This window comes from Notechis scutatus, chromosome 1, assembly GCF_049901735.1.
Source record: "Notechis scutatus isolate UNSWTSFEM ecotype Mainland chromosome 1, rNotScu1.2, whole genome shotgun sequence".
In the NCBI taxonomy this organism is placed as follows: domain Eukaryota; kingdom Metazoa; phylum Chordata; class Lepidosauria; order Squamata; family Elapidae; genus Notechis; species Notechis scutatus.
In genome coordinates, this window is record NC_142009.1 from 288,409,256 (window position 1) to 288,430,031 (window position 20,776).

At 38.1% G+C, this 20,776-nt stretch overlaps 1 protein-coding gene across 8 annotated transcripts in view; it reads right to left on the reverse strand.

Annotated features, from left to right (window-relative positions):
* Positions 1–20,776, reverse strand: part of RALGAPA1 (Ral GTPase activating protein catalytic subunit alpha 1) — a 132,151-nt gene that overhangs the window by 40,857 nt on the left and 70,518 nt on the right. For all 8 annotated transcript variants that reach the window (XR_015746774.1, XM_026664490.2, XM_026664487.2 and 5 more), the window contains 5 exons: positions 19,552–19,660; positions 10,791–10,901; positions 6,718–6,786; positions 4,462–4,596; positions 1,962–2,145 (listed from right to left, as the gene is read on the reverse strand). Coding sequence is in view for 7 of the 8 variants with exons in the window: in XM_026664490.2 (XP_026520275.1) it covers positions 1,962–2,145; positions 4,462–4,596; positions 6,718–6,786; positions 10,791–10,901; positions 19,552–19,660 (608 nt within the window). In the remaining variant the exon portion in view is untranslated. The remainder of the gene's footprint in view (positions 1–1,961; positions 2,146–4,461; positions 4,597–6,717; positions 6,787–10,790; positions 10,902–19,551; positions 19,661–20,776) is intronic.

Sequence of the window (20,776 nt, forward strand, 5' to 3'; positions counted from 1 at the left end):
TTTTTTGTTGTAACTAATTCATTATCTGCTAACCTTTAATTGCAGTTGCCTCATACGGGAACCAGCTCTTGACCTGTAGTTCCCTCTTTTTCATTAATATTAATTCTGAGAGCTTGACATATTTATGAAACTATGGATTTCAACATTGTAGTGAATGGCTTTATAGAGTTCTTAATATTTCCTTACAGAGTGTAAACATTCTGAAGCAACACAAGCTTCATTTAATATACTTCCCAGTTTTGCTGGAAAAAATGACTTAAATCTGAAAATAATATATCTTTTTTAGAGAACAATAATAATATTGCCATATGTTCAAGATAACTTATTTTTGTAGGCCAATAATAGCAACATTCTTTTCTGACATAAACAACTTGGAATCATATCAAGTCTTAAAATAAAAGGAGAATCTTAGGAAGTGAGAAGTAAGACAATCAAAGAATTATGCTAACACTGTTGTGTACCAAATATAATTTAGGTCATGCTTTTTGATATGAACTCATTCTGACTTATGTCAGCAACAATCAGCTTCATATCTTTTAGAATTGTAAGCTGCTATGGAAAATGAAAAATACTGAAATTTTAATATTATTAGGAGTGCCAAAATTGACAAAATAGTTGCTATATATACTCCAACCAGGACTGTCAGGGATCTTTTAAAAATAGGTTATTAACTTACCTAAGACAATATAATAAAAGGAAAAAAAAATCTCATTTCGGATTTTAAAAAATACCCAGAACTTACTCCTGTGTGGAAATGCACAAATAAAGGACAGCAATGCTGGTGTTTTCTCCAATAGATACTAATTTAAGAAGAGGCGGAAGGAACTATTCAAGGTTGTCTTTTCAAATAGTCAGATTAAACAAATCACAGAGTATTTGCTGTGAACCCATAATTACACATTATTACAGCATACAAAAGCAGTAAGGCACAAAACCTGGCTACAATTCTTTACACTTGCAATGTAACATGTAGAGGAAATTAATCTTGGCAACTAGTTTAAATATTAGCTTTGCATAATATGTATAGGTGAAACTGTAATTAGGAGGGAATGAATCCTTCGGTGCTGCTTTCATTCTGACCCTACAGATGATTACTCTTCACTAATAAGACCACAGCCATTTGACAAAAAGCCAACTACAGTAGCTTGCTTCACTGCTCAGTAAATTTAATAATTACCGTTCCTCCTGCCAATAGTTCTCAAATCAGATTTATTCAATCCAATACTGAGCTTATTAGAGGACAGCTCTGTGTTCAGAATTCTTTGGCCAAAAAGTACTTGAAAATGATGAAGCATGCCTTAGACAAGGGCACAATGATTAGCCATTTTCTCCACATAAAAAAAAACAGCACGGAGTCACTATAGACCACAAAATCACCTGCTGTTAGCACACAGCTGCTACAAAAAGGTTCTGTATTTATCTAGTCCTTAATACCTTTAAGGAAGCCTAAAGGGAACAGCTTAATATTGGAGGAGAATGATCCTACACAGAATATTTAGCCTCAGTATGAAAGCCTATGTCTCCCAAATTTATTTTCACTAGTACCATTTGATATTTCATACAAGAAAAAAAATCTAAATTAAAATTATTTGAAGTAAATTCAGGGTATTTAATTTTTAGAGAAAAAATTAAATCATAGTTTGAAAAAATAAGTTCATAAGGATGAAGCAAATTTTAAGAATTACAAAATAGTGCATACTAAGTTAAACATGTTGTATCTGATTGCTTGCTAAATAACATATGTATATATTTGCTAGCAATAAAAATTAAAAAAATGTTTTACTTGTTTACTGGGGTAGAGAAAAATCCATTATGAAGTTGATGCGTGTTGTAAAGATGTACTTATTGTACCAAAAGGAGTTGTAATTATTCAAAATTACTGATACTACCTATAATCTCTAACTGAACTATTATAATAAATTTATGGGACTTGGTCAGAAAAAGAATTAAAGCAAACAAACCTTCTGTGACTGGCTGGAGTTTAGAAGACCGTTCTGAATCAGGTGAATGGAGTGGTTCTGGTTCTTTTAAATTTTCCAAATGCACAAAAGGATCATAATCCAAAGACGCTAAATCAGACAGGCTCATTGGAAAATATTTCAGGTTACTAAAGCACTGAGATCCATAGACACATCCATGAAGAACCTTTAAAAAACCCCAAAATGTATTAAAATCTATGTATAAAAGTATGAAAGACTGAAGTGAAACCAGGTATACTTCTCAGAAGATTGACATAAAATCCATCTAGAATACACAGATTTCTGAAATCTGTGATATAACTACATAATTTTATTTGTCAAAGGAAAAGATGATGAAAATCATTTCATATTATTCTGATTTCTCATGATATGTGTTGTTCTCATGATATGTGATTATTATTTAATGTATCCATTAATGTATTCACATCCTGCTTTTCCTTTCATGCAATATATGAGGGTCACTTCCCATTTTGTTCCTGTAATTATAACTGAATGAGGTACATTGGTCTAAGAAAGAAAGAAAAATATATTCTGAGTTAATCCAGTGTTAGTGTTTCAATTAGTGACTTCAACTGGATCTCTTCAATCCAAATTGACTGTCACACTCCTATCCAAGAGTAGCTTTCTAAAATGAACTGCTACTGAATATGGCTGGATACTGAAGAATCTTGTTACTGGTGTTTTGATTTTTTAGGATTTTTCAGTTTGGAAAATAATTGTTATTAAAAAAATTAAATCCCCAATGTTTTTATCAAGATCAGGGGTGTCAAACTCGATTTCATTTGAGGGCCGCATCAGGGTTGTGTTTGACCTCGGAGGGCTTGGGGTGTGTGGCCATGGCCATCATGGCCATGACATGGGACTCCTGTTGGCGGCACCTGTGGTGGCCAAGTACTAATGCAGGACTTCTCTGAGACCCTCCCTCACTCTCATTATAATCCCTTCCTTCTGTTACTTTTTCCTTCCCTCTTCATTCTAATTTCTTCTTCCTTCCCCTCTTTCCTTATTTTTTCCTTTCTTGCTCTCTTTCCATCTTTTTCTTTGTCTTTCCTGATTCTCTTTCTCCTTTCTGGTCCCTTCTTGCATGCTCAAATGCAAAAGGGGAAACATTTCTCCTTTTGTTTTTAGTTTGTTTTGATAGCCCTGTGCCAGTAAAAATGGGGCATGGGGGGGGGAACCCTCAATTTTTGCTTGCAGAGGCACTGCGGGCCAGTCCTTTGCTGTTTCCACGCCGGCCCCATGGGACAGATCTAAGCACCCTGCAGGCCAGATCCGGCCCGTGGGCCTTGAGTTTGACATCCCTGATCTAGATTGAGATTGCATCTGAGACTGATGTTTGAGTGTGCCTCCCCAGGTGTCAATGAAAACACTCCATTAACTGTGCAACATTAGCCAGATGGGATGGGCATGTTCCTAGTGCCTTCCCCTAAATATTGCCATCTGATGGGAGCACACCTTTATTATTGCAGCCCCTGCCTATGGAACACTCTACACACACACACACACACGAAGTTCAGTAGGCTTCTACCCTCTGAGCCTTCTATAAAGTCTGAAGACATTACTTTTCCATGAAGCTTTGGATAAAATTTGATAACTGCAGATTAGAAGTCTGACTTGGCACCAGGTTTCTGTTGCTTGTAATTTTTACTGTGTTTACTTTTATAGTTTTAATATGGCTTTATATGCTGTTATAACTTTTGATTGGAAGCCACCCAGAGTTAATTAGAAGATGGGTGGCTATGTAAAAGTTTTAAATCAATAAAAAGGTTTATAAATGCCCATATTCTGCTTGGGTCCATGCAAAGGCCTTTCTGGTTTCCAAAACATTTTCAATCTGTCCTAATATTTAATATTGTTTTATTCTGTTAGCATTAGTTCTTTGTTTTTATTTATAAAATCTGAAGGTTTCAAAATAATTTATTTTATTCTATTTTCACTGTATTTTTGAATTTTTAATATACGATTTCTATTCAGAGAATAGTCCAAACTACATTGTGATTAGAAATGTCCATCTATGCTCAGATTTTGTCTTGTCAGGGAATAAAGAAGATTCTCCAATTATTTCTGCTGGTTCCTCTTCCCAACAGGCACAGCTGTGAAATCCAGATGGTTCTACTCATGATGTGTTTTGTATGAATTAGGAATTTTGCCTTTTTCCTTTCATAAGGATTCTCTGACTTATACAATCAGTAAACAAGCTTCAGACAAAACCATTTGGATTTGTTAGCTGTATCTGCTAGCAAAGCCATCAGTGGAAGTGAATGAAACAGGGTGCAAATACCTCTCATTCACTGAGAAGTATGTTGCACTTATCAAAGTTGTTCGGTTCTTACAATTCTGGGGGGAAAAATACACATGAAAATAACTCTTCTATCTTTGTTCAGTTTTGCTTCTTCTCTTATTTGCGAAAAGAAAAAGTTTTAAAAATTGAAAGACAAATTTTTCAAAAAATCAAACAAAAAGTAAAAGGAGTAGCCAATACCTTATATATGTAATTAAGAACAGATTTTTCAGTTTTATCATTTTCAGATGCTGCAGGATGAATAGGCTGTAATAATGTCCGCAGTGGCAATGCCATTGTCCAGTCCAACAAACAAAGAAGTAGAGATACCACCAGCTGTATAGAAAGATTTCTAAATTACAGATAACCCTGAAGGATAATTTATTTGATTTGCTTTTTCATGCTTCCTTTTTAACTGTAACTTATGGTTATGCTACAGCAGCAATGCATAAGAGGAGCACTTTGTAGCTCAGTATGTGTTATCCAACAGTTTGATAGTAGAAATACATAAACACATAAGTAAGGCTTGATCCTACTAAAAGAGAATTCATTCAGTTTCAGTAGGAGAGTTAAACCCAACAGAACTTCAAAGAGACATAATTTTAGATGGACTATATTTGTAACCAATGTATAGCAGAATGATTAAGCAAAATGTTGTACATAGACATACAGTATAAAAAAAGCAAAGTAGACTAATATAATCATTTATGGTATACATTCTCAGCAATCACTGAAATTCTAATGTCAACTTTTAAAATTTTTACTATTACGGATAAAAAAACATTAAACAGCTTTAGCATTTTAAAAAGGCAAACATGGGAAACCCCACAATTTTGAGCCACTTGTCAGATATGTTATTTTGCCCAATATGCTGCACTCTCCTTGAATTCCTATTGAGCTGTCCTGAAGTCACATTCAAACAGTAATAATAGCAGTGCCAATACACAATTTTCCTTTCTCACTGCCGTAAGCTCCTTGAGGTAAAGTAGAGTTTAAATCTAACATATAAATCTCTCCAACTTATAGAAGATGTTCTGGCTATATAAGAATCTATAAGGGGAAAGATCACTTGCCAAAGGAGATTCCTTCTATGTTCTCACAAACTAGTAGATCACACCTATTCCATAGATAGAGACAGACTTTCTTTTGAAGACTGCAAGCTTTGGATCCAGGTCATTGTGCTACTTTTGTATGAAACTAAAACATAAAAGGGACCTATATCACAGAAAATAATTTGTTTCACATTAAAAGACCCTTGCTGGATCAGTTACTCATTGGAAATTGAACCTGCTATGAAATACCTTTGTAGTCAGTGGAAGATGAACCTAGCAGGAAAAATAAAGTTCTCTTCTCTAGGATGTGTTGGACAGAAATTGGGAAGCACAATTTTGCCCTTCTAGGTAGAAAAAAGGGGTTATCATTTCTTCTTGTCCTTTTGAAGAAACCCTTTCCATTCATTCACTTGTACTGATTTTAGTTCAGTTGCTCTATCTTTTCCTTTACGTGTGTTAATAACAAACTTGTAATTGCTATAATGCATAGAATGGAAGAATAACATTTAATGGATGATATAATGCAGTGATGTAACTTGCGTCCTGAATCTTGTGTCACTTGGTTTCTTACATATATTTTTCTCTTCTTTCCACATAGGGTGACATTGCTGATTCTATCTTATAGAGATCAGAAAGGGAAGCCCAACTACTGTGAGCTAAAAGGAAAGGGATAGACGATAGCAGTGTTCTCAGGGTAAACCGGTGTAACAATTTATGGCACTTTTTGTTACACAGCATGACCAAAGGCTGAGTGTCTATGTTGCACGTATCTATTTTATAATATTTCACAAAGATCAATGACTCTGCAGCCTTATACACTTCTATTAACAGTATTCCAGTTAATAATGCTGTTGACATGACCACCCCGAATTTACAGAGTGAGTTCTGAAGTCTTTGTATTACTATATTCTATAATCATCTTCTAATTGTAGATGATGAAACTCAACTCTGGTGATTTCTTGTTTAGTAAAAGATAAATAAATAAATGACCTTTTGCTCTTCTAATGTACATTTGAGCTTGGGTGACTTTGGGCCAGTCCTTGTCTTTTAGCCCAACCTGCTTCACAGGGTTCTAGTTTCAGGAAGAATAGCATGTGGGAGCATTATTGAGGTATCCTGCCTTGAGCTGACTGAATAAAAAAATAATGACAGGATAAAAATCTGTAAATCAGTAAGTGAAATGGAATTTATAGTGGTGAGAGTAGGAACATGTCCATGAGGAAGCAACACACAAGGAGGGACCTAAATTCCTTGTCCATCCAGGAGCAATGGAGCTGAAGCCTACGTATGCAATTTGCACCATACTTCATGGTTTCATTTATAACCCAAACTATCGGTACTTCTTTGATTTTGCATTGTCATAAATAGACATTGCAATAGAGTAACATAAAAGAAATCTGCTTACCCTTTTATCTTGCTCATAAGAAGAAGCTTCTGTACTGGGCAAGAGATGAGTGATGGTAGCTATCAATACCTACAGATAATGAAACATATTTTTAAAAAGAAATTAGACTACCAATGACCTGTTGGGCCATCCTTTCAAAAATATTTCTTTACCAGATTCCTTAATGCCTTCAACAATGACAAACCTCTAGTGTACTATCTTCAGTAGAATAGCTGGGATACATTCAGGGAGGTTTCTGTTTTGAAAATAGCAAACGTTGAACTGTATAGCACAGTCGAACACCAGCAGGACAAGTTTCATGACATTATGTCTTATGTCATAACTGTTTTATGATAATGTTTATGTCATGATATGTTTTATAACAGGGGTGTCAAACACATGGGGCCTACGGGATGCTTAGATCTGGCCCGTGGGGCTGGCCTGGAAACAGCAAAGGACTGGCCCATGGTGCCTCTGCCAGTGAAAAAGGAGCTTAGGGTGCTCACCCATGCCCCATTTTCGGTCATGACAGCCTCCTGTAGCCCTCTGCCAAGGAAAACAGTGGGGCACATGTGGCTCCCCTGGGCTCCATTTTCGCTGGCAGAGGGCTATCAAAACAAATTAAAAACAAAAGGAGAAATGTTTCCCCTTTTGCATTTGAGCATGCAAGAAGGGACAGGAAAGGAGAAAGGGAAAGAGGAAAAACAACGAAGAAAAAAAGGAAAGATGGGAAGAGAGCAAGGAATGAAAAATAAGGAAAGAGGGGAAGGAAGAAGAAAAAAATGAAGAGGGAAGGAAAAAGAAGAAAAAGAAAGAAGGAAGGAAGGAGATTAAAATGAGAGTGAGAGTGGGTCTCAGGGAAGTCCTGCCTTAGCACTTGACCACCACAGGTGCCCCTGACATGTGATCCTGAATGAATTCGAGTTTGACACTCCTGTTTTATAACATTTGCCAAATTTCATTTTTATTGGAGTCATGGGTCCCAGATTTTGGACACATTCTATAAGTTAGCCTGTTTGAGGTACAGGTAATCCTTGACTTATGACCAAAATTGAGCCTAATATTTTTATTGCTAAGTGAGAAATTGATTGAGTTTTGCTCCATTTTACAATCTTTCTTGACATAGTTGTTAAATGAATAACTGTACTTGTTAAGTTACCAATACAGTTGTTAAGTAAAGTGATTGATTTTGTTTCTCAAAAGGTCACAAAAGGAGATCACATCAACCTAGGACACTGCAACTGTCATAAATATGGGTCAGCTGCCAAACAGCTGCACTTTGATCATCTGATTATGGATGCTGCAATGGTCATAAGTGTGAAAAATGGTCACAAGTCACTTGTAACTTGAAACAGTCACAAAATGAACTGTTATAAGTTGAAGACTATCTGTATCTTGGTTCAAAAATTGTTGCCTATGATGCACCATTTTGCTTAAAGGAGAGTTTTAATAATATATAGGTCTATCTTTCTAAGCTTAATTTTTTTCTCAACAAGAAAAATTATACTGTTTTTATTTTTGCATATTGTATGTGCAACTGTCTTTATCTGGTGAATAAAATTTGTGTTGTATGGAGATAGCTTTTATAGTGTTTAAGTCATATAGATTCTTGTTTGTAAATTAATTATTGAATATTTAATTTTTCTTTGTGGTTTTAATTTAGCATTGTTAATACAAAACAGCTATTTCATTCAGTTCTTTATAATCACTGTAATCTTACTTAGCAATTATTTAAAATAATTAACCTCTTCAAAGTCTTAGGTTGTTGTTTGGAAGCTGCTAATAAAACTGAATAATGTCAAAATATCAGTATTCAAGAATTATTGCTATTACCGTATATACTCGAGTATAAGTCGACCCGAATATAAGCCGAGGCACCTAATTTTACCACAAAAAAACTGGGAAAACTTATTGACTCGAGTATAAGCCGAGGGTGGGAAATGCAGCAGCTACTGGTAAATTTCAAAAATAAAAATAATTAATTTGGGAAACGATCTCACTATCATGAAAGGTTTAATTGATTCACTAACCCAAAAGATGATGATGATGACAGCAGGAGGCAGGAGTCACTCTCTTCCCCTCCCCTCGGAGGCCCCCTGAGTCAGGAGTCGCTACCGCCGGCGCGGCCCCAGTCCCGCGTCGCCTCGGGAAGGGAAAGGCAAAAAGGAAGAGCCGCGGCAGCGCTTGCAACGGCAGCAGCGGCACCGGAGGCTCAGGGTCAGCGGCTCCTGGTTTTGCCCCACCCTTCCCAAGGCAAAAAGGAAGAGCTGCGGCAGCTCTTTGCAACGGCAGGTTCCTTTTTGCCTTTCCCTTCCCGAGGCGACGTGGGACTGGGGCTGCACCGGCGGCAGCAACTCCCGACAGCCCCAGCCGGACACCTGAGCGGAGCCCGGGCGGAACTGCCTGTTGCCGCCGTGGGCACCGCTGCCCAAGTAAAGAACATGGCGGCGCCAGACCATCGGAGAAGCGGAGCAAAGCCGAGACCAGCAGCCGCCTCCTCGGCGCAGAAAGCCTCCCCCAACCAGCCGGCCGGTCTCCTCCTCCTCGGCCACACAGAACAAACAGGCAGAGAAGGAGGAGAGCAGCTGGCCAGCCGGGAGGCCTCCCGTGCTGCGAAAGAGGCAGCCAACGATCTCCGGCGCCGCCCTGCTCCACACGCTGGCTGCTCGGACTTGCCGGGCCTGGCACATAGAACAGGGCGGCGCCGGATGTTGGAGAAGCTGAGCGGAGCCGAAGCCACCTCGGCTCGCGTTGTTTTCTGAGCCCGCGAGCCAGAGCCAGGGCACTTTCATTGCACGGCGGAGCTTCTTGTCTCGGGAAAAACCGGGCATCGTTGCTTCCCCTGAGGGGAGGGCGATTCTGGGCTGCGCGATTGGGGGACTTCGTGGCTTTGGGTGGGTGGGTGGGTGGGAGCGAGGACGGACGGAGTCCGTGAAGTGGGGCTTGCCTGCCCTTGCTGGCTGCCTCTGCTTCCTTAGGGGCGGGAAGGGGGCTCATCTGGACCAAGGGTGAGTCTCCCCTCAGTTTCCCCTGAAGGATCTTCCGTCGCTTTTGCCTTCTCCCTACATCTTCCCTCTGTTAAAATCCCCCCACACACACACTTATTTTCGGGCGGATAGATTTCGTGTCTGAGCATTCTCACATGACGGTGGGTCTTCCCCTCCTAAAAACAGTTAAAAAAAAAAAATATATCCTCATGCAAGAACTTTTCTGCTTCCGATTACCCCCATGCTTAAAAGTTGCAAAGGAAACACGGAAGCAGGAAGCGCCTGCCTAGCTCCGGAGCTCCACACCATTTTTTTTCCAGAGGGAATCTGACTCGAGTATAAGCCGGGGGTTTTTTCAGCACAAAAATGGGCTGAAAAACTCGGCTTATACTCGAGTATATACGGTAGTTCTGTAAAAATTGATATTAATCACATTTACCCAGAAGTCAGTCACCTTGATTCAGTGTGAGTCAGTGTAATGTATTTTAAAATATGTGCTTTGTACTGGTGCATCTTAAAAGCTTTTACTGTTATGGCAAAACATTCAAATGACATTGAAAGATATTAAAATAATCTTCATATACTTCATGTTAAACATTAAAATGTTCTCCCCATTTTCATTAATTCAGTAATTTCATTACTTCAGATCAAATATTTTTTGTTTTGTTTACAATTGTGACACTGCCTTTTGCTTCCCTTATGGAAGAGATTGAACATCTTAATGTAAATGACCACAACTAATTGATTCATTTTAAATGAATCTTAAACTTTTATCCATATATATATATATTCTGATTTTAGGTAAATAACTGAAAAGTATGTATGATTCCTTAAAAAGCTATTATACTTTACTAACACATGCACAAATACTTATTATATTGCTATATACATTTTTAGTCCCTGTTTTCATTCTTCCTCATAGTATCTATATTTGAACTGACCTTCTTGACCAATTCTCATTAAAACATAATATTCCATAAGCTGTGAATTTCAATATTACACTGTGAAATTTGCATGGCACATGTGCCATTCGCCACTCTGAAAATATTTTACTAAGTATTATTACATGAAAATCCATGTTCAAATATATCTTTTGCTTTTACTTACTTGAATTATTTTTAATGGTGAATCAGACTGATATAATTGTAGCCTATGTACGTAATGAACCAGCATATTAAGCATATTGCAAGCCACATGTGCAACTGTTTTATTCGGAAACTATAAAAAAAAACACAAAAAGAACATTATTAAATGCAATATAGTAATGCAACAGAGTAAATTTTTTATTTATTTTTACCCCACCTTCATTAGTTTTATAAATAATTCAAGGTGATGAAGATACCTAATGCTCATTCTTCCTCCTTTTCCCACCTCAACAACAATTCTGTGAGGTGGGTAGGAGAGGCTGACAGAGAATGAATGACTGGCCTAAAATTACCCAGACAGCTTTCATGCTTAAGGCAGCTTCCATGGTCTTCTAGTTTCCTTAACTACAATAGCACCTTAACTACTATACAAAAATGGTTCATTTCATTACTATTTTTTGTTGAGAGGAAAAATATACATTCAGAGTAAAAAAAAGTGCTCAGGTAAGAATCAAACTTATTCTCCAATTGTTGAACAGCTTTAAACAGAAATTAATTATGCCTATGAGTCTAAGATAGGTACACAAACCCAAAGAATACAAATAATACACTGTAAGCAAAGTCTAAAATATCTGAGATTTATGCACACTGAGAAAAGGTTTAGTTATGTTAACATGGGTATCTTCTTAAAAGAAAAGTTCCACACCCCTGATATGTAGAAGAAAAAAAATCAGCTAATGAAAACATTTAAATATAATAGAACAGAACAGAGTAGGATGACCTGTGGTGGCACATTATTAGAATACAGTATTGCATGCTAATTCTGCTGACTGCTGGAAGTTCGATTCTCACTGGCTCAAGGTTGACTCAGCCTTCCATCCTTTTTAAGGATGTATTAAGATCAGTAAAATGAGGACCCAGATTGTTCGGGGCAATATTCTGATTCTGTAAGCCGCTTAGTGAGGGCTGTAAAACACTGTGAAGTGGTATGTAAGTGCTATTGGAATAGAATAGAATTCTTTATTAGCCAGGTATGATTGAACACATAAGGAATTTGTCTCCGGTGCCTAAGTTCTCAGTGCACATACAAATGTAAATAAATAATAAATGACAAAATAAATGTTACTATAATTTACAATAAAATTATATATATATATATATATATATATATATATATATATATATATATATATATATATATACACACACACATACATACACACACACACACACACACACACACACACACACACACAGTCTTGGCATGTTGGTCTTTTCCGTGTAAGATTGAGAGTATCTTGGTGACGTTTTGGCGAGGTCCCATTCGCCATCCTCAGGCTGGTGCTTTCGGCTTCATGCCAGTGCAAGCAGTGCACGAAGCCGAAAGCACCAGCCTGAGGATGGCGAGTGGGACATCGCCAAAACGTCACCAAGATACTCTCAATCTTACACGGGAAAAGACCCGAACATGCCAAGATCTGCATACCTGTACCCGTGAAAATCTACGAAAACATGTGTGTGTGTGTGTGTGTGTGTGTGTATGTACGTATGTATGTATGTTTTCACTGGCACGAAGTCGAAAGCACCAGCCTGAGGATGGCGAGTGGGACCTTGCCGAAACGTCGCCAAGATACTCTTAATCTTACACGGGAAAAGACTCAAACACACCTAGACCCCCCCCCCCACATGTATATATGTGTGTTTTCTGAGGTTCTCGCGGGTATTTGTATGTGGATCTTTGGTTATTCGGGTTTTCTCCCGCGTAAGATTGGAAGTATCTAGGCAACGTTTCGATGAAGTCTCATTCATCATCTTCAGGCTTGTGTCTTCAGCTCTGTGCTTCTCAGAGTGATGTGAGCTTGCAGTGAGCCAATGAGAACACACCCCCACCCAATCACAACACAGCCAAGTCCCCACCCAATCAAGTCACACCCCCACTAGCAGTTAAAAGGAAGAAGCAGCTGCAAGCTCACATCACTCTGAGAAGCACAGAGCTGAAGACACAAGCCTGAAGATGATGAATGAGACTTCATCGAAACGTTGCCTAGATACTTCCAATCTTACGCGGGAGAAAACCCAAATAACCAAAGATCCACATATACATACATATATACATACATACATATATATACACGTTGCTACCAGATGAACACAATACTGAAGCCTGATGATGGCAGATGAGATTCTGCCGAAACGTCGCTAAAACTTTAAAAGCACAACTACAATGATGTGGGAAAATACCCGAACACAGCTGAATACCATATATATATATATATATATATATATATATATATATATATATATATATATATATATATATATATATATATATATATATATATATATATATATATATATATCTGTTTCTGTCTGGTACTTACTGTATGTAAGTATTTATGTATGGTATATATGTATTTATGTCTGTCTATCATCTATCTATCTATCTATCTATCTATCTATCTATCTATCTATCTATCTATCTATCTATCTATCTATATGGTATTCAGCTTTGTTCGGGTATTTTCCCACGTCATTGTAGTTGTGCTTTTAAAGTTGTAGCGACGTTTTGGCAGAATCTCATCTGCCATCATCAGGCTTCTTTATTGTGTTCGTCTGTGAGTCAGGCTTTCACAACCGTTTCTGTTTTAAATTTGGTGCTAGCCTATGCTATGCCAGAATGGTTTTTTCTTCATCCTGATTGGTTGGGAGTCTTGGTCTGTGTTTATTGGTCTTGGAGATTGCTGTGTTCTGCTTGATTGGTGTTTCTAATACCTTCTGTCTGTTTTGTAGCATTTTTTTATCTTGATTGGCTGACAACATTGTGTTTCCTATATTGGAGGCTTTTAGTGCAGCTTGGCTTCAAGTAAACTGATGGCTATCATTTATTAGGAAGCTAGGTTTCATCTGGGTGCCTGGTTGGGGTGTGTTTTAGCTGGAGGTATCGGGGGACTGTTTGTGCCCAGGTGTTTGCTTGGCTTGTGGTGTGGAGATTTTTTTGTTTGTGAGTGCAGGCTTTCATAATTGACAATCTGGTGGAGTCATCTCTCCTATTCATGCTTTCAGGTCTTTTTCCAATCTCTATGGCTTCTCTGATAATTCTGTAGCTGGGGTTTTATATTGTGGCTAGGGTTTTGGTGCCATTGAATTCGATGCTATGACCTGTGGCTTTCATGTGTTGGACTAGTGAGGAAGTGTGTTCCAGCTTTTTTACTGCATTTTTGTGTTCATCCAGGTGGGTACTTATTCTTCTTTTGGTCTGTCCAATGTATGTGGCAGGGCATGATGCGCAGGGGATTTCATATATGCCTTGGTTTTCCAGGTCAATTTCATCTTTGAGGTTTCTTAGGATGGCTGCTATATTTCTGTCTGTTTTGAAGGCAGTCTTGATGTGATGCCTGTATAGTACCTTAGTGATTTTTTCTGTAGTACCTCTTATGTAGGGCAGGACAGCTGTTCCATAGGTCTGTTCATCTTCTAGGTCTCCATTATGTCTCAGTGTGTTTTTGTGGTTCAGGCCTGTGATTTTGCTTTTGTGGAAGCCGTTGGCTGTCAGTACTTTAGTCAGGGTGCATAGTTCAGTCTTTATGTGTGTCTTCTCTGCCAGGTGTTTGGTTCTGGCAATTAGTGTTTTGGCCACGGAGTTTATCTGTGCTGGGTGGTGGTGGGATTGGGCGTTGAGGTAGCAGTTGGTGTGTGTTTTCTTCAGGTATATGGTGTGTCCTAGTGTGCCTTCTGTTTTTTTGTAGATTAGTACATCTAGGAATGGTAGTTGTTTGTTTGTTTCCGTTTCCATGATTTTGGGGTGTGTGCTGTTTAGGTGTGTTAGGAAATTGTTTAGGTTTTCTTTTCCATGGGGCCAAATAACCATTCTAACACAGCAGTAGGCTAGCACCAAATTTAAAACAGAAACGGTTGTGAAAGCCTGACTCACAGACGAACACAATACAGAAGCCTGATGATGGCAGATGAGATTCTGCCGAAACGTCACTACAACTTTAAAACAACTATAACGATGTGGGAAAATATCCGAACAAAGCTGAATACCATACATATAGATACCCGTGAAAACTTAAGAAAACTTAAGAAAACACACACACACACACACACACACACATAAATCACAGTGCAATAATTACAATGGGAAGTACTTGAATTTGGATTATTGTAATTCATTCTACTGATGGTTTTTCCCTTTAAGACTCTTTGTAAACTCCAACTGGAGAAAAATGCAATGGTTTATTATGCTATTGGTGGCAGCTATTTCAATATTATAATACCAATGCTTTGATTCAAGAATTAGTTAAGAAGATACTGAAACTGATTAAAACAAGAAATAAAATGTAAAAATATATGAATAATTGTTATATTGGGGAGACATGCAAAATTGAGCCCCTCAGGGATGCATTTTGGAACCAGTGATTTGTAACTTGTACATAAATGATCTGATTGTTTACCAAACTGTTCAGGATAATAAAATCAATAAGGGATTTAAAAAAAACCTCCACAAGAATCTATGCAAATTAAGGGAACAAAAAATGGGAAATGCATTTAAATGTAAATAAATGGGGAAAAAATGGAATTTTACAAAAGAAACAAACAAACAAAATCCTAAATGTTGCCTGTACATTAATAAATCTGACCTGGCAGTGATAGATCTGGGAAGTCATAGTGGATATCCAGGGGTGGGATTAAAATTTTTTAACAATCGGTTCTGTGGGCATGGCTTAGGTGGTGGGCGTGGCTTGGTGGTCATGTGACTGGGTGGACATGGCTTGGTGGTCATGTTATTGGCTGGGTGTGGCCAACTCAATATCACTCACATCGAGGCACGCATCTCCTCACCTGGCCTCTCATGACTGTGGGGATGCTACAACAGTTGTAAGTGTGAAAAATGGTCACAAGTCACTTTTTTCAGTGCCATTGTAACTTTGAATGGTCACTCCACACAAGCAAAGTACCAGCAAAGGAGGGGAAAAAAACTCCAGAGATGTTCCTGAGACAGGAAGTCTAGTCCTGCCAAGAATGTAATAAGGGTTAACGGAGAGGCAGTTTCTGTAAGCAACACCAGAATGTTTCCTTCCTGCCTTCCTTACAGGATTAGGCTAGTAATTTCTTCTAACAACCGGTTCTCTTGAACTTCTTAGAATGTTAACAACCGGTTCTAGCAAATAGGTGCGAACTGGTAGAATCCCACCCCTGTGGATATCTCAATGGAAATGTCAGCTCATTTTGTAGCTGCTATTAAAAAGGTTATTTCAGTGCTTGGAATAATTAGAGATAGAATTATAATCATTATGAAAAAATAATAATATTCTCATACAAATCCAGGGTACGATGTCACTGGGTATAGTGTGTACCACTGAATCCTAAATAGAATTACACAGAGCTAGAAAGAATGAAAAAGTTACAAAAATATTAGGATGCTGGAGTAGTTTCCCCTACGAGGAAATACTACAGCAGCTAAGGTTATTTAGCTTGGAATAAAAGCAAGTGAAGGTCCAAAGCCATATAAAATCATGCCTAGTATAAATAAAAGGGAGAGAGACTACACTTTCTTTTTTCACCCATAATGCTAAAACCTGAGCTCATCCACTGAAATTAAACACAGGAAGATTTAGGGCCAATGGACAGAAATAATTGTTTTTTACAAGGCATAGCTGAACTGTGAAATTTAAGTAAGGTAACAGCAATCAATTCATATTACTTAAAAGTGTGGCTGTAATCTTCTGAATCACTGATAACACACTTTAAGTATTGGTTGCTGTGAAGTGAAAAGGTCTACTTCCTCCAGTTCAGGTTGGAGCGTCTCAAATGCAACTAACTAGTTCAATATTTTCACATACAATATCTAAGGTTGGACCCAAGAAGGCTCATTCTGTGTTCTGAGAGTAATTGGATACTCTAAATTGAACCTTTGATTCATAAAATGGAAGACTTTTAGGCTTTCAAAATCCAGCTGTTGCTTGATATAGGAATTTTTGAGAATAAAAATTTAGATGGATTTTCAGTTTCTGCTTAAAGCAGAGTCCCCAATCTTTCTGGGTTGGCGGCCCAGATTGGGTGGGGAGGCACCTTTATGCACACATGCATGTGTGTGAACAGGGCCTCGAATGCATGCGTGATGCTTGTGGTGACAGTAGTGCCCGTGCAGCTGTCACAATGACAGTACGCCCACGCAGCACTCATGGCAACTGTAGCACCTGCGTTGCGCTCACAGTGACACTAGGGCCCGTGCGGCGTTCACAGCAACGTTAGCATGAATGGGAAATGTGCATGCGCGCACAGGTGTATGCATGGTGGCCAAGAAGCCACGGCCCACAAGTTGGGGGCCCTGGCTTAAAGAGTTCCAAGGGATCCTTTCCCTTCAAATATTAGTTTAAACTCATTTTTTTTCATTCTATCAAATATTGTTATATATTTATCCTAATAGAAGACAAGTTTGCTAACTCCATATGATGCATCACTAGCATAACAGCATTTATTTATAAAATGTATATATGTAATTCAATCATAAAAGTACCCATATTTTCTGGAACCTGTTTTGAAAATTCAGCCATAATTTCCCATTCTTGGTTTTACATATCTCAGGCTTTAATTTTGGATGGGGTCAACTGTACATTAAAAAAAGCATTGGTGGTTGGCGTCAGTTTTGGACTCCTGGCAACTGCCTAGATAAGTCCCTGCAGTTTTCTTGGCAAGGGTTTTCAGAAGTGGTTTGCCATTGCCTCCTTCCTAGGACTGAGAGAGAATAACTGGTCCAAAGTCACCCAGATGGCTTTGTGCCCAAGGTGGCATTAGACCTCACAGTCACCTGGTTTCTAGCCTGATGCCTTAACCACTATACCAAACTGGCTCTCATATACTTTTCTATTACAATTTTCTATACAGGAACTCAAATTGTAGTTGTCTATGGAGATTCTCAATCATTCAATTCATGGTTGTCTCAAAGGTGCTTCTTTCAATCTGGATGAGGAATGGGAGGATTTATATAAGGATTTATTTAAATCCTTCCATTCCCCATCAGACCATTAGAACTGAAGAAACTTCTTGGATGAGAAGTGAAACATTTTCAAAGGGGGAAAAAACCCCAGAAAGTCAACTTGCCTTTTGAAAAAAATCACTTTTGGGTTAAATTGCAGTTAAGAATCCAGAGTGATTCATGTGACCTTGTGTTTTCTCAAGCATCAAATTTCAACAGAGTTCACCTATTGCTTAAAAATTGTTTGAATGATATTTTCTGCAGCATAGTAAGGCTTTCTACCCACTTAAAAGACATGTTATTTTGGAGCAGTGTGCAACCCAGCTGCTAATTGCAGCAGTTGATAGGAGTGGCTAGATCCTTTTGCCCAGGCTTTCAATACGATTGAATCACAAAAGTTGTGACTTCACGCTGTCTTGAAGAAATAAAGGCTCCCTCTATTTTGACAGAACACCTGGGTTGGAGTTCAAAAAGTGTGTTCATCTGTTAGAAGCCTGCAATTTTCATTTGTCAACTGCCATTTCATTCTAACAGTGCACATAGCCTGTCAATAAAACTGACAAGTTACAAAGCATTTGGTATTTATACTTATTAATATTTCTTCACTAGAAAATGAACCAACGATCGTTTAATAATATATGTTCCAAATAAATCCCAAGAATTGTTTCCCACAAACTGTTTTTGAGCTTTACATTGAGTTTCCAAACTGTACAAAGAGGATATATCTCAATTATTTTCTCTCACTGTAGATACTGTTTTAAAATTATGCTCTATTTTTAATTTAAAATTCAACTTTTTGAAACTATCAAAGCACAACAATTTATGCAAAGTGTTATTTAGACTAAATCAAGGATTTCAAACTCAAATATATAGAGTCACATAACATAAAACACAGTGATCAGTAGCCTGAATTCATACATATGCAAAGATGCAAGTAACATTTGTTAATTCTTAATTAATAAAAAAATAATTAAATCAACATTCCAAAGGTGCTCTTTCAAAAGGCAACTGTTTTTCATTGAAGACATTTTGCTTCTCACCCAAGAAACTTTTTCAGTTCTCAGGCTGGTTCTCTTCAGAAGTGAAGAAGCTCTTGAATGAGAAGCAAAATGTCTTCAAGGAAAAATAAAGAAAGTCCAGTCACCTTTTGAAAAAGCATCTTTGGGACAACCATGATCTGGTTGACTGACAATTTCCATAGACAATTAAATTAATGCATTATTATTTATGACTAACTAAAATTTAATTAAAATAGGATTATTGATGGTTAGTAAAAACAAACAGGTTGCCTGTTTTAAAACAGTAAAATATTCCACTTCCATGAATTCAACCTCTGATGGTCTGTTGTCACAGTTATCACCAATTTATGCATTAGTGCCAACTAGCATAGACAAACAACAATCCCACCAGCAGTGTTTCCTCTATCTGTTTGCACAGCTATCAGCTGTTGGTGCACTGCCTACGTATGAGACAAAGCAGCAAGGCAGAATGGTAGTGGCAGAGAACAGGGTTTGCAAAGCCACTCCGATAGGACTTGGGTTCTGGCAGAACCTTAAATTTTTGAGCTGTTATGGGCACACATTGCAGCATACCATCCATGCATAGAAGGCAACAAAGTAGACAGGCTCTGGCTGCAAAGCATTAAGTTCGTGAGAAGTTGTAAGCTGTATGAAAAAGCTTCAATAGGCTACACATTTGAAATATATGCCTAAAATAGACTAAAAACTGCCCATAAAGAATAAAAATAATAAAAACAATGTCATATCTCAGTTTAGTTGTCATGTTCTAATGATTACATACTTACTTTCAATGAAGCACAGATTACATTCAGAGCTTCCTTGATCTGAGGATGATGGGTTTCATGTACTAGTTCTTCACAGATCCAAATGCCAAGGCTACAAATAGCAACACATCTACAAAACAAGTTACAGATTTATATTAAACTAACTATATCTGATAATATCAAGGAGTGAAATATTGTGATATGTGTTTTTTATCAGGGCAACCTGGTCTACCCAAATATGGGATGGAGCATACTGCTTCTGCTTTTGCCTTTCAGCCCCAATCCAGGAGCCTTCGCAGGCAGTTGCTTTTGTGACAAACTATTTTTGTATGAAATTTATATTTACCGACAAAGAAATAAAGGGAAACTAGTATAGATTTATTTCAAGCTATTTAGCTCTCTTTATTTCTTTGTAAATATAAATTTAGCATGTGATATATCATGTTTTCATAGACACAGTTAGATCTTATGCCCTGGTATGTCTTCCAATTTAAGTAAAGACTCTTTGATCAAGAAAAGTATCTATCAACATATCAGGTGAACGGGCTTCCGGTTTTGCGCGAGCTTCGGTAGCGGCAGGAATTCGCGCCTCTGCGATCCCTGCCGCGTTCGCTGCCAAGGTGCCCCGATCTAAATAGGTCTGGGGCTATGGCTGCCTTGTAGAGGCAGTCGAAGAGAGAGGGATCCGGACAGAGGTTTGGGGGTAACGCAGACCCCCTTTCCAGCCGGAATAACCCCTTTTTCCTGAGGTGGATGAGCGGCGGGGGCAATGGCCGCTCAAAGAAGCCAGCAGCCGGGTAAGATTTGTGCTGGAGGAAGAGGGAAGAGCTGTGGAAGTTGCTTCTGACTGGGATAAAGTTAAGAGAGAGAGTTCCTGTAACCTCGAAGGCTGCTAAGGATACTTTGTTTCAAGAAAGAGATACAAGCGGCGAACATTTCAAAAGAGTAAGGTTTTTCTTTCTTTCTTGCCTTTCACTCTCCTCCCTAACGTGACAGCAGTGGAACCATAAGAGAAATCCGGGAATCTGTTCTGGAGGTAAATGAATATTGAAGGAGCAAGGATTTCTGAATATTCAAAGTGGGGAAAAAAAAAGAAGAAGATATTTTTTTTTTGGCTGTGAGTGGGGAGAGGAAAAAAAAAAAAAATTGGAGCAACCTGAAAATAAGGAGAAGACTGCCTAAAACTTTAAAGAGCTAATTTTAAAGAGCTATTAAACAGCAATAAGATTTCCTAAAGATATATTTT